Consider the following 13929-nt stretch of genomic DNA (forward strand, 5'->3'; position numbering starts at 1 on the left):
TTATGTCTCACTAGCAGAATTGTCTAGTTAATTAGCACTACTACAGAAACTCAATTAAAAAATGAAGCTGTAAGAAAACTTCTGGCAAAATTTCACCTGTGATTTTCTCCCACAGGCTGCCTGCACCCATTCTTGCAACTTATTTACATCTCTGTTGCATTCAGAAAATACAGGTCTCTCTGCCTCCTTATATCAGCGTGTCCCCTCAGTACAACAGTTAATATGAATTTACAACTTGAAGAAATAACTGTTCTGTAATTGCCAGCTATATAAGTGAATACGCTTTCAACTTGACATCAGTATTTCCTTTCTCTTTGTACTAATCTTAAAAGTAAGCCTTATCTTGAACACTAAAAAAAGAACTTAGAAAAGAAACATCTGGAAGGAAGTTTCATTGGAAAATATTTAATTGTAGCAGGTTTATTTCTTTGATCAGAAGATAACGTAACATTTGTTTACTACATTGAGTTTTCATATGCATATGTTGAACTGCTACACTTCAAACATTATTATCAAGCTAAATGAAAAGTATTTCACCATAGTTAATGTTTCTATACTACTGAATAAAGCCAAATAAACAATGATACTTCCCCATTAATTCCTTTAGACCCTAGTGATCCTTGGTTCAAAACAGAAGAAAATACAGTCACTGACACTCCTGATGGTAATCCACATCAAGGATTTTATATCAAGCTAACTAACATGTAGTATAGCTGCTCTCTCTTTCACTGAGCCACAAGAGCCTACATTCAAGAACGACTTTCAAAATATATTTGTGTAATTTGTATTCTGTTATCATAATCACACACCCTAGCCACTGGAGTCTGTAAGGTTTTATTACCTACTCAGTCCTGTAATAAAACTCCAATGATTGCTTGCTAGCTCTTCTTCATGCACCATTCATCTCTGCTTTATTTTCAAAAGCTCATATTTATTTTAATTGACTTTATTCCTCTGAGTAAGTGTCCAAGTATTAAACTCATAAAATGCAGGACTGATAGCAATCTCAGATACCTAAAGCTTGACCTTCCTTTGTAGCAACTTAAATTAATATCCTCCTCCTCTCAAAGGAGGTAAAAAGGCATTCACATTCATTAGCAGGTTCTATTTCCATCGACAACGATCTGTCTTGATACTCGTTCTGGATAATTAACTAACTTATAGATGTTTTCATCATAAACTGGCTATTTTCATCAGCATAATTATGAACTTCATTTTTCTCTTCAAAGTCACATCCATACACCTCTGGCTCAAAAGCACTCTAAGCTAAAACAGTCCTCTTGTGTTTTTCTAGCTGCTCAGTCTGTCTTACAGTTTTACCTGGTTTTGTGCTATCAGTCTACCAGTTGATGGAAGTGGAGCATTGATTCAGACACATCATACAGCTATTTCCTGGCTATATTCTTGCTGCTTTAATGAGTCACCAACCACCATTAAAATCATTTCTTCCATCTCTCTTATTTAAAAACCATCATATCCAAAAAGTGGATACAGATAACTTAAAGTCCTAACATCACAAAATCTAGCCATAATCAGAAACTCCATAAAGAAAAAAAAAACAAAAGCCCTTTAGAGTTGGCAAATAAACCTGTCTTGCAATCACACTTTTTTTCTTTTTAATATATAAAGATTCTAGGCTGTTTCACTGTACAGTATTTTCAAAAAGACAAATCTAATTCTGTAGGATGCTGTTATATACTTCGAAGAACATTAACTGCTGATTTGTCAAACTATTGGAAAAAGCGGGAAAATTAATCTTCAAATAATGGTAAAGAGTTATGGAAGTTCTCATTGTCTTATGAAGTCTCATTTTTTGGCACAAGCATCTGACTAAGCTGATGAGACTTAGTTCTTTAGACAAATAGGAAAAATATAACAATGCTAGTGGCTTAATGAAAAACAAAGCAAACAGCAACAAAGAAACATTCAAAACCTCTAGAAGACTTCATATTCACATGTCAAGCAGAACCATCCAAGTAAAAATAATAATTAATTTGAACTAGTCTACTGCTATAACACTGATTTAGCTAAATGAAACTCCAGTATTTTGTGGATGTGTTGAGGAAATATGAGTGCTTCTGAAGAGGATCTGAATACTAACTGACACTGAAACCTCCAATAGAAAATGAATTTTTATTTTTACCTTCATGAAGTTTTGGTGGTTGGATCTTTGTACAGTTAACAAAAGTACAGTTAGAAGACTGGTGTGATTAGGAGGGTATTTTACAGGTATACAGTTAGAAAGATTACCATGGTGAAAAGAGACGATCAAAAATAAATGAAATTCTCATCCATTTCCCATATTCTCAGTACAGAACTACAAAAGGAGACATCTCCAGAAAGAGATCCTTCCCCAGTGGCACTCAGCCCTTAAATGGGATCTAGAAGAGGCACAGCCAGGCTCTGCACCTTCTAGTCACACAGCAGAATTGCCCTCACCTGTGCTCCCATGGCTGACTCAGTGCTTGCCTCAGGTGGTCAATCAGTGGTTCAGGCCATGACTCAACAGTTCCCATACAGATCTTAAATAGTTTCTTTCAGGAACAGGTTGTGTGCACCCCCAAACAAGAGGAGAGGTGGTTGTTCTCCTACTGTGATGTGAACACCAAGTATGTAAACAATATTGATGAACAAAGCAACTTCCACGCAGACACTGCTCCTCATAATGATATGTACAACTGCACAACCCACAAGGGACTTTTATGAGAACCTGTATCTTAGACACTACAATTAACCTCCTGGTAGAGACAGTAAATGGAGGCAGCATGCACCTTAAATCAAGTAGTACAGTTCTTCCTCTTTATAAAGAAGGAACAAATGATGAGGGAGGAATCACTGAATCCATCTTTCTTCTAACCTGTGTATGCTGTCTTCAAAGGAAACACAAAATGCTCTCAAAAAGGGACTGCTTATTGAATGGAACAGTGACAAAGGAAGTAAAACTTTCTCTACTATTCAGTATACCAGAGTCAAGCTTTGACAGTGTCAATGTGTAGATAAAAATACACGCAACATTGCTAGGAAGCAGGCCAGCACTACCAACATTTCAGAAGCATTCAAAGCAATACACTTAAAAGAGAACTTAAAAGAAAACAATACCTCTTCCAACAATCTTAATTTATCTAAATCTGTGTATTCTAAAAATACATCACTGTAGGTTTGCCAAACTACATGTAAAGTAGATTAAACTGCTAGTATGCAAGATGATGACCCAACAGATGCGTGCAATCTTTCATGTGAAAAACAAAGAAACCTCAATTGTAATTACATCTGCACCATGATTAATTTCAGCAAACCAATCTGACAGTTCATTCATTTGGGAGATTTTTAATCATCATAAACAAAATATAACTCGATGAATTAAAGGTGCTGCATTGTTCTCCAGGCAAACAATGTTCAGGCATCCTATAACTTTAATCTGCTTTAAAGCACCAAACAAGGAGGTTCAAGAATTACAGGAATTAGGACTTTGTGGAGTTTGCTGGGATCACAGAGACATGGTGGGATTGTTCACGTGTTGGAGTGCTGAGGGATACAGGCTCTGATGACAGTGGCTGGTAAGATAAGATGGAGATGTACTTTATGTGAGAGAACAGCTGGGATTCACAGAGGCCTGACTGGGGTGGATGATGGGCTAGCAGAGAGCTTACAGGTAAGATTTGAGAACACATCACAGTATGGGTGACATGTAGTAGGCATCACTACATGTGCAGCAATAAGAGCACTAGGCTGCCTGATCAGAAAGAACTACTGAATGGGGCCTTCAGCAGACAGCTAGAAGTAGCTTCAGGTCTGCAGCTCTAGATTTTCATGATGATTCTGCTAGATTCCACTAGATTCTCATGATCTGCTGGATGACTAGCACAGCACAGCACATACAACCCCAAAGGCTCCTGGAAAGGATCAGTGACAGCCTCTTGACAAAAGGAGGCAAGGAGAGGTGCTCTGCTGACTCACTGAGGGTGTGAAGGCTGAAGGTAGCCTTGGTTGCAGGGATCACAGCACAGTGGAGTAGGAGACCAGAAGAGAAAGAAGGAGGGCAAAGAGCAAGATCACAGCCCCAAGCTTCAGGTGAGCAGATTCTGCCCTCTCTCTGCAGGTAAGGATGGCTCACAATCTTCCCAGCTACTATAAGATCCTTGGCAACTGCTGAAAGCCAAAAGAAATTTCACAAGCATGAAGGAGTTTCTACAGTAAGATCTAGATGAACTCTTCCTTTCACCTGATCCAGCAAAAAACTACATCTTAAAACAACAGAACCCAGAAATAGTTAATTGTTTAAAAAGTCTAATGGAGGATTTATACATTTTCTCATGAATCACAAACATAAGTCTCTCCCATGCTCCCATGACTGTTTGGATAACAGAGAATTAGAAACTGCATTCGCAGAAGAAACACTAAGCAGAGAAGGGATTTTTCTTTGTCTTGACATATTTACTTAAAATGCATATCTACTCTTTGAAAAATATCAGTTTTGCACGAGCTACAGAACAGTATTTCTCCCACTTTAAGAAAATTCTTACATAAAGCATAAAAGACCATTAGATTATTTTATCCTTATGCACATTTATATTTATATATAAATTGAGACACAGTTCTCATACTGAGGACCAAAAGCCACATTTTCACCTAATGCAGAGGAGCTGAAGTTAAACACAACACATTTGTATTGCTGTCAAACAAACTCCTTGTCAATCTCAACATTCTGAAAAACAGACCATGTTTGGACAAGCACTGCATTCTGAATTTTTTTTTAACAATTTTCCTATAAATGAACATTTGGCTTGCAACAGATGAAGCAATTACATAACGCTGAAATATAATTGTAATATATCTTCATGATCTATTACATTTGGCATTGCCACATCAGCTTTAAGTCTAAGCAATTCCAACTTTCCTGCTCAAGATTTGACAGCAGATGAACACTGAAAGAAAAATCAGGCCGCAGACTTATGTCAGCTTCTGACAAGAAATTAAATCAACTGGATTCTATTTTCATATATTGATCTGTATTACAGGAAAAAGTCAAAATTTTATTGAGTATTGTACAGACATCCCTCCTTTTCACATGGATTTCCATATCAGAGAGGAAGATAAGTTCTTTATCATGCCATGAAAATGCAGTACACTCTTGAACACAGCCAGATTATTGCCTTAAGCTCTCTTTAAGTAAGGCTTCAGAGATACAGTGCTTTAACAAGTAATCCTGTAACATAATTTACCATTCAGTAAGACTTTGCAAGTTCCGTCTTACAGTGATAAAAAGGAAACTGAAACCATGCATCCAACAACACCTGAAAGTCATAGTACTTTGTTTTGTACTCCAGTTTACAGCAGGTGCACAATAACTATATATTGAACTTTGTTATCAGTGTTTTATGGTTACAATATAAAAAAAAACCACAACTGTCTTCCTTTTTGCACACCTACCTGCCATCAGCATTTCTTCTGAATATTTGTTATTTTTAACTAGCAAATTAATTCAGCAATTCAGTCATAAGCTACATCTTGTTAAGAATTAAACTTTGAAGACTTTGAGCAACCTTGATTCGCTCCGCTACACAGGAGGATCGAATCCCAGGGGTTGGACTTAATGATCTCTAAGGTCCCTTCCAACCCACACGAGACTCTGAGACCTACAGAATCACAGAATCATAGTAGAGCTTGGGATGGAAGAAACCTCGAGGATCATCAAGTTCCATCTCTCTTGCTGAAAGCAGGGCTACCAGCCAGTAGATCAAGTACTGGATCATATTGCCCAGGGACTCATCCAGCCTGGCCTTAAACACCTCTAGGGATGGGGCAACCACAATCTGCACAACCTGTTCCAGCACCTCACCACTCTCTCAGTAAAAAACTTCCCCTGACATCTAATCTGAATCTCCCTTCATTTTGTTCAAAACCCTTAGCCCTCGTCCAATCACTGTCTACCCTTGTAAAAAAGTTGATTTCCCTTAAGTTTATAAACTCTCTTTAAATATAGGAAGGCTGCAATGAGGTCTTCCCTGCAGCCTTCTCTCTTACAGGTTGAACAAGCCCAATTCATTCAGCCTGTCTTCACAGAAGAGGTGCTCCAGACCTTACTCAGCTTTATGGCCCTCCTCTGAGCCCTCTCCAAAAGCTCCACATCTTTCCTGCGTTAGGGGCCCCCTTTATTATTTTTCTTTGTCAGTGAAAAGGTAGTGGTGGTTTTATACACCACAGTCAGTCCACGCCCTCATTACAAGGAAGGGTTATAATCATCTTGCAGATTTACAAAACAGTTTCACCTCTGTTGGAACAATCTCTTTTCCTAACACTTTCAGAGGGACCCCAGTTTTGTGACTCACTGGTGGCTGATGCTGGTAATCCCCTTTCCCACCTACACGGCTGCTGGACTGACATCCACATCAGGAAAGACTGGACAGAATCATCCCACACACTGGGATGACCTTCTCTGTTACCTATCATCTACACAATGCAAATTAAATCAGATGAACCCCTCTGATCCCAATCCAGCTAGTTTCATAGGCATTAAAATACCTGTTTGAAGAAGTAAAATGACACCAACTTCTAAAACACTGAACAAATTATCAGCTTCCAATTAAGTCAGTTAATATACATCAGAAATAAGCTGATAATAAACATGTTGGGATACAGATAAAGCTGGCAATAACAGCTCTAGAGGGACTATATTCATTTCCTTATCACAGGTTCCCTGTAAGGTCATGATTTGAAAGGGAAATAATATGCTGGAAAAGATTTTTAAAAATAGCCCACAGAGCACCACATGCTACAATGGGAATGTGTACTAAGACAGACTGCCAGCTAAGGCAGACTAACAGAGCTGAACGTATATAATACACCTTTGTTGCAGAGTTGCTTGTGAAAAACAGGTAATAAAAATGGGTAACTTATTACTCTGATAACTTAAAAATCAAACACATAGAACAGACTGCCATAAACCAATGGAATGATATATGGGGAATGAAGAAATTTCTGATTTCCAGCTGATAGTGAGCTGTTCTCCCTTGTTTTCAGAAGAACACAATATAAAGCTTATCACATCTTGCACAGAGAAGTGGCAGGAAGTTGATGGTGTGGCAGGAACAGCAAATCAAGTAATAAGTAAACACGTAGGTAAGTAACAAGTCTCAGTATCTACAATACCACTGGTACTTGGAGTTCAGTTCTGCTGCAGATTTGTTCTGTGATTCTGGGTGAGTCACACAGATCTCTCTGAAGATATGTTTAGATAAAGATATTTGCTCTGTAACCTCCAGATATGAAGCATTACATGAAATGTAAATGTTGATATTTACAACTTGCAGTCTTCTAATGACTGTTGAAATCTGCGTTCCACATTTACTGTTTGAGAGAATCAACTTTAAAATGTTTAAACATGTTTGAACACTCTGTACAACTCACCTCATGTTATCTGTCAGTAAAGTATGACCAAAAAAGAACCCACTGAAAAAGTACAGTAAGAAACTTACTTGAAGAAGTGTTCCATGAATGTTATTCTGTCGTATGCAAAGACTGGTAGAATCTGGAAGCCCCTTCAGCAGTGACAGTACTGTATGTGGCACTTCATTTATCATAACAAATGGAACAAGTGCCCGACCTGACATCTCACGTGAACGGTAAACAGGTGAGTGCCCACACCTAGAAAAAGAAGAATTTTTTGTCATCCAGACGCAATTCACTGTTGTGGCTAAAAGCCACAGAATATAAAACCAAGAAAAATACACAACCCAACTATCACAATTCAAATTTAGACTTTCTTGGCAGTAGTGAAAGGCTTCTTGCCTAGAACCATAAGCCATACTAGAGCCTGAAGCACAGAAATACTGATTGAAGGAAGTACTGAGCTATGTTCTGTGCTGGAATTTTCATCCCTATACTATGGTAGCCCATTTTATTCTCTACCCTCCCACACCTTCCACTGGAGAATAACTTATAGGAAAATCATCTTTAAAAAGGAAATGCAAAGAATAGGCTCTTCACAACATGATGTGAATGCAGAGCTGTCACAACTAGAGGCTGTTCCATATGGAAATATTTCAGTCCTGTATTGACCAGATGCAAGAAGCCAGCTTAGCCCTTTGTAAAAGTAAATTCAATATTTTTAAACAAAAAGATTTTATTCCATCACATAGTGAAAATAAACCTGAAAAGTGGTTTGTCTACAGCTTTTCCTTTATTTGTGATATAACACTTTTCCTTAACCATATAATTCTCACATACAGATATTCTTTCCAAACACAAGCAATACTGTTATTGCAATGAGCATGCAGCATTTAATTAGCTGTAACAGTAAAGAACAGTAAAGAACGGTCTTTATTTTGTTCATGACCTTTCACAAATTATTTTTTCCTAAGGAATGTGACAACTCTTCAGAAGGATGAGTGGAAAATGGAGAAAATGCCAGGATTTCCTCTAACTTGTGTGAGGGTACTTTCCAAAACTACACAATTCAGAAGCGGTTTTGTCCTTGAATGCAGCATAGCAATTTAAAATAGAGCTGTGTCATTTTCTTCTTAGTAGTAAAAAATAATGGAGTTGAGAACAATTTTTAAAGTAGCCTAATTTTAACTCCCCTTTCTTGTAAAAGCCAGCAGACGCACCACACATGCATTATGCATGTATGGACATACAGTATTTTACACATTGAATTTTGTTCCAGATTGTTACTTTGTCAAATCTATTATGGAAATAAAAGTGACTGCCACATATTCATAATAAAGGAAATAATTTCACTTTTTCTCAGCTACCAGAATACCAGGTCCATAACGACAGCGTTTGTACTGCTTAAGGCAAAACTATCAGATTTACTTCTCTTTGTACTCCAAACTGATCTCTAAAAACATAACAAACAAACCAAAAAACCTCAGCAGATGATCATTCCCAGACCACATAAAGAAGTCCATTTGGGACCCTCAGTGTCAGTTAGGTACTACACTTTGAGGACCCTCAATTAGGAGGCAATGACCTCCTCCTCATCTTCCCACCCCCCCACCTAAGCAAATGCCTTGTTGCCCAGCGGGTGGAGAACTGGCTCGAGATGTAGCAGTCCCAGTTCTGCAACTTTCTGTGCCTGAGGAAAATGCAAACCTGTAGCTTCTGCTTGCCTAAAGGGCAATTCAATCATCATCCAGCTGCTGTGCTACGAACCTGCTGAAGTCAAATGCAAACTCAAAGTTCTCACACTGCTTACCAGTGAGACTGCAGGAGTTTGGTTGCAGCAAGTTGCATATTAGGAAAAAAATTTTCTCAGAAAGAGGATGAGGTATTAGAACTGGCTACCCATGAAGGTGGCAGAGCCACCATTCTAGGGAGTTTTCAAGAGAAAGGTAGATTTAGCACTGAGTGACATGTCTTAGAGCAGTCACAGGCAAGGCTGGTCTACATGATCATAGAGGTCTTTCTAATCTTCATGATTGTATATCCACAGAACATACATATTTCTGGAAAGCTTCAGTAGAGTACTCCTACAAAGTCACTACTAATCAACCAAAGCACCATAAAGTTCAAGAACAATAAATTAGCTGATTTATATGAACATATAAGGGAACATAATGACGACGTTTCACAATGGCAAACAGCTTCTCAAATCTGAGTGGCATTAACACTCTTGCTGTTTCTTTTCTCTTTTTTATTTCCCCTAAAATACTAAATGTTTTTTTTTCATTCTCCCAAGAAACATTACAGGCAACATTTCAAAAGCACTCCTTTTCAACAACACACGCAAGATATCATGCCAGGTCACCCATCCTTGAACTTCTGGATATCCTGAAGGCATCTGATCTGTGCTTCTCTCATGCTTTGGAGGCACTTGGCTTCATTCCTCAATCACACAAGAAGTTTGCCAGAAAAACATCAAGATAAACACTCTTTTTTTCCATAGTTTTCAACAACATCCTAGATTAAGAATGGGTAGTTCTGATTTTTGCTGAATTCCACTTATAGGTGAGCTAACATAGCCAGGCAAAACAAGACAACAGACTCAGCCCAATGCAGTAGTTTCTCGTTACATCAGCCTTCAAGACCCATTATGTAACTAACTTAACGCTGAGCAGTGTCATCAATTGTGGGGTGGCAGCTACACCCCTCAGTAGTGGCAGAAAGGAACAGCAGCCTTAGTCTGGACTGCCTGACCACCAGCCAGTCCCACAACTTAAACTTGGTTCTCACCATTACTGCAGGCCAAACAGTATAAGTAATTTTTCAAATCTAAGAAATAGCTAAAATGTTATCTTATGTAAAATAATGTAACGTCAGTCTAGTTTTATAACTCAAGGTAGCAAGTAGCAAAGAAAATTCGCAAGAACCTTAAAGAAGGATCTACTAAATCCTCAAGGCAATTTACAACCGTTGAAGTCATATTCCATTTTAAATTCAGTGCTGTTTATCTAGGTGAATGAGGTTTTAGATGTAAACTTGTTTACTTCAAACGGTCCATGATCAAGAACAAAAAGCCAATAAATCTGACAAGTTTTCACTTTGTGTAACTGTTGATTCAGTGGATTTCCACTGTTCCTGTCCAATGTTAACACTCAGATCTGACATAATTTATATGAGCAACTCTCATAAGGCACAGAAGGATTCTGCACTCCTCTGCAGACTTCAAAGTGTCTAATTTATTGCTCTGGCTACAAACAACAAAACACTAGCTGCAAATAAATGTATCTTCATGCTTTTATTAATAATAATAAAAAAGATCTGCAGGTGTTTCTTAAGTGTTTTTTTATCTCCCTTTCTTATTACTCCCTCTCAACAGACTTCATACTAAGCAAATCAACAAAGTAAGAATTGCCTTTAATATGAGCATCACAGCAACAAATCAGTAGAAATCATTTGAAAAATCTTAAGTGTAGCTGAAAGTGATACAGCTGTTACATTAAGTAATACCTACAGTTGTCTGAAGAAGAACGAGCAAGGAGAAAGCATTATTTTCAAGTTTCCTGGATATAGTCACAGCAACCTGCTAGTAGAATCACAGAATGATTCAATACTTATTCATTCATTATTTATTTACAATGCAGGTAGTTGTTCCTGCAGTCACAAAGACAGTATCACAGCATCATAATCTTGTTCTCAGTTGAAACACATTCACATACACTGCCTGCACAAAGTGTTGAAAAAGGGAATTGGGAAGTGCAGCCATGAAAACAGGATGGAATCAAAATTGGACATGAACATGGAGGAAGACAACATTCTGCAGGAGGGGCCTCAAATCACACCAGTCAGACCAGCTACCCTACCTTTACTGAAACATTCCCAAAAGAGTAAATTCAGTAACTTTCAAAAGCAGTATTACAAGTTTCCTTGCAAAGAGAGGTGCAAAAAGAAGAAATAAAAATACACTCAGAGCTTCCATGCAATTTACATAACTTGATAAATCCACAGGGCAGTACCTACTCATCAATACAAGAACAAGATTTCCTGGAACATAAAAAGTATTCTGTTTTATATATATATATATATATATATATATATATATATATATGCATGAATAAATTTATGGATTTCTTTGCCTGAGTTTCTCTTTAAAGGAAAAACACTCATTTTCCCTCTTGTTACACAATTGTACCCTAGCAATTAAAATACCCAAAGTACTTAATTTTTAAAACTTATTTAACTGTGGAAACCTGAATTGTAATGAGTCTAAAGAGAATTTTTTGTGATTTAATCTGAAATTAAGAACAAAACAATCCAAGAGAATATATGGAGCTTTGATTCAGCATCTCAGAATATGCTTTCAAGGGCCTTCCTGGAGGAAACCATTTGTTTCATCTTGTTAGAAAGATTATAACTAAGGTTATCATAAAAGGAAGCAAACTCATATCAAGCTGAATCAACAACAGAAATGTGAAGTACTGTGACTCAGCCAATAAACAAGGATCTATAAAACATGCACATGAGTAAATAGTTACTTACACTACACATAAACTTCAGACAAAGAAAAATATGTTTGCTTTGAATCAAGAATTGCTGTAGAACATGATGAAACAATTTAAGTGGCATCTCTTTTCTTGCATTCCCATCAAGGAATCTTAAATACTATCCTCAGGTAGCTAAATTCAGTGTAGGCTTATTTAACTTATTGTATTCTCCAGAGGTTAGAGATTCCTTATATGACATTTTAATTCAAATGCACTTAAAAGGAAAACATTTTACAATGTCTTCCAATAAAAAAAATCGTATTTCAAATTTGTTAATTTTTGAGAAGTCTTTAGGAAGCTTCGCAGAGTAATGGAAAGAAATACATAGTAACAAAGTAGAGGAAATAAAAAGAATGGAGATAGAATACTTTGTTTTAATGATTGTATCATTGTTTTAAACAATAAAAGGGAAGTTGAATGTATAAATAAAAGATCATTGCCTTGTGAATATTTTGAATGATTCCGATGGTTGTAAACAAGAATATAAATTTTTAAAACTTCTTTTCAGATCCTTGAAAATAACCAAAGGATTTGCTCACACTTTAAGAGAAGAGGCCATAGATTACAACAAAGAACACGAAAATTATACATTAGACTTTTGGATTGGAAGTCTTGTGCAGTCTATTGCTAATCAGGCACTTCATAATCTCCTCTATCACTACAATTTGAGCTTAATCAAAGTGAAAAAAAAATGCTAAACTATTCATCATTACACTCAGAGAGGAAATACATTTCTCTATTAAACCCCAAATATGCCGAAGTTCCATTTTAGATCTCAAGCAACACTCTCTCCTTCCTTTTTCTTCAAACTAGTAGGCTTAAAAAAAAAGAAAAAAGAGTAGAGACCTGACAGGGGACTTTACCAAGACAATCTTTTCTAAGAAAAGTCATTTTGATAATGTCACTTAATCGTTCCTTATCAGTGGCACTTCTCTGCTTTATGCCTGAAGGCAGTTCTATCACTTTTTCCCACAAAGAATTTAAAACTATTTTCACAATAGAGATTCAACACTACAAAACAATGTACAAAGCAACGAGAATACAAAGAACAGTGTATGCTTTAGAAGCATGCATTGCTCCTTTTTATACACCTACATAAGCATGTGTATTTTGGGAGCCTTGCCTATATTCATCTGCCTTGTTAGGTTGGACTCATAAGCATCTACTGGCGAAGACGGAGCATTCCAGTGGATCAATGTCTGCTTGGAATATCTCAGAGATTCCAAGTAATCAGTTATCTCAGATAATAGCAACACCAAGCAGTTATGCTGACCAGACAATACATTAAAAAGAAAAAAATAAAAGAAAAAGTGAGCAAAGACCAAGAAAATGTGCATTTGATATGGAAACTGGTGGAGATGCTTTTACAAACATCTTAATCAATAGCAGCTATTTTAATATACAGCATAGCTACAAACAAAAGTAGTATTTTTCATCTAATATGAAAACACATTTCCACAAAAGTACTTTGCTTATCATACCACTAATAAGATTTCCAGTCCAATGTAATGACAGTTGGAAATAGGCAAGTTTTAACATTAAATCACCTACTGGTACCATACCACACACACACACACACACAAAAAAAAAAAAAAAAAAAGAAAAGAAAAAAAAAAAAAGAAAAGTGAGAAGAGTGACAGAAGAAGCACACTAGCACAATCACTCAGCTACCCTGCTTAGCCACTTACCAAAGGATACTCACGTTTAGCCCAGAGAAAGTCATAACTCTTTTCAAGTCAGATATAAGATGTGTACTAAATCCATGTGTGCAAGTATAGATGTATGAAATAGGAGGAATTGCCTTTAACCAGATTCAGAAACAATTTTAACAAGATGTAAGTGAACGACTTCAACCCTGCTCTTCCCACAGAAACTGAAGATAGCTTGCACTAGATCTTGCTCATTCCCCCTTTTCCTGTGACTTTTATTCAGTGTAAAATTGTACACTTACTTTCACAGAAGCTTCTGGCTTTACATTTGAATAGTGTTGCTTCATCTTTCCCCA

The 13929-nt window shown here is 36.9% G+C and overlaps 1 protein-coding gene and 1 long non-coding RNA gene across 10 annotated transcripts in view; one reads left to right on the plus strand and one right to left on the minus strand.

Annotated features, from left to right (window-relative positions):
• THADA (THADA armadillo repeat containing) overlaps positions 1-13929 on the minus strand; it is a 147614-nt gene that overhangs the window by 71743 nt on the left and 61942 nt on the right. For all 9 annotated transcript variants that reach the window (XR_014944581.1, XR_014944580.1, XR_001553893.3 and 6 more), the window contains one exon: positions 7476-7644. Coding sequence is in view for 6 of the 9 variants with exons in the window: in XM_015857461.3 (XP_015712947.2) it covers positions 7476-7644 (169 nt within the window). In the remaining 3 variants the exon portion in view is untranslated. The remainder of the gene's footprint in view (positions 1-7475; positions 7645-13929) is intronic.
• On the plus strand, positions 7084-9146 carry LOC146761321 (uncharacterized). Its single transcript, XR_014944586.1, has 2 exons — positions 7084-7119; positions 8361-9146. It is a non-coding gene; the product is annotated as an uncharacterized LOC146761321 (long non-coding RNA).

This window comes from Coturnix japonica, chromosome 3 (assembly GCF_054131305.1).
Source record: "Coturnix japonica strain WE chromosome 3, WE-NBRP24, whole genome shotgun sequence".
Classification (NCBI taxonomy): Eukaryota; Metazoa; Chordata; class Aves; order Galliformes; family Phasianidae; genus Coturnix; species Coturnix japonica.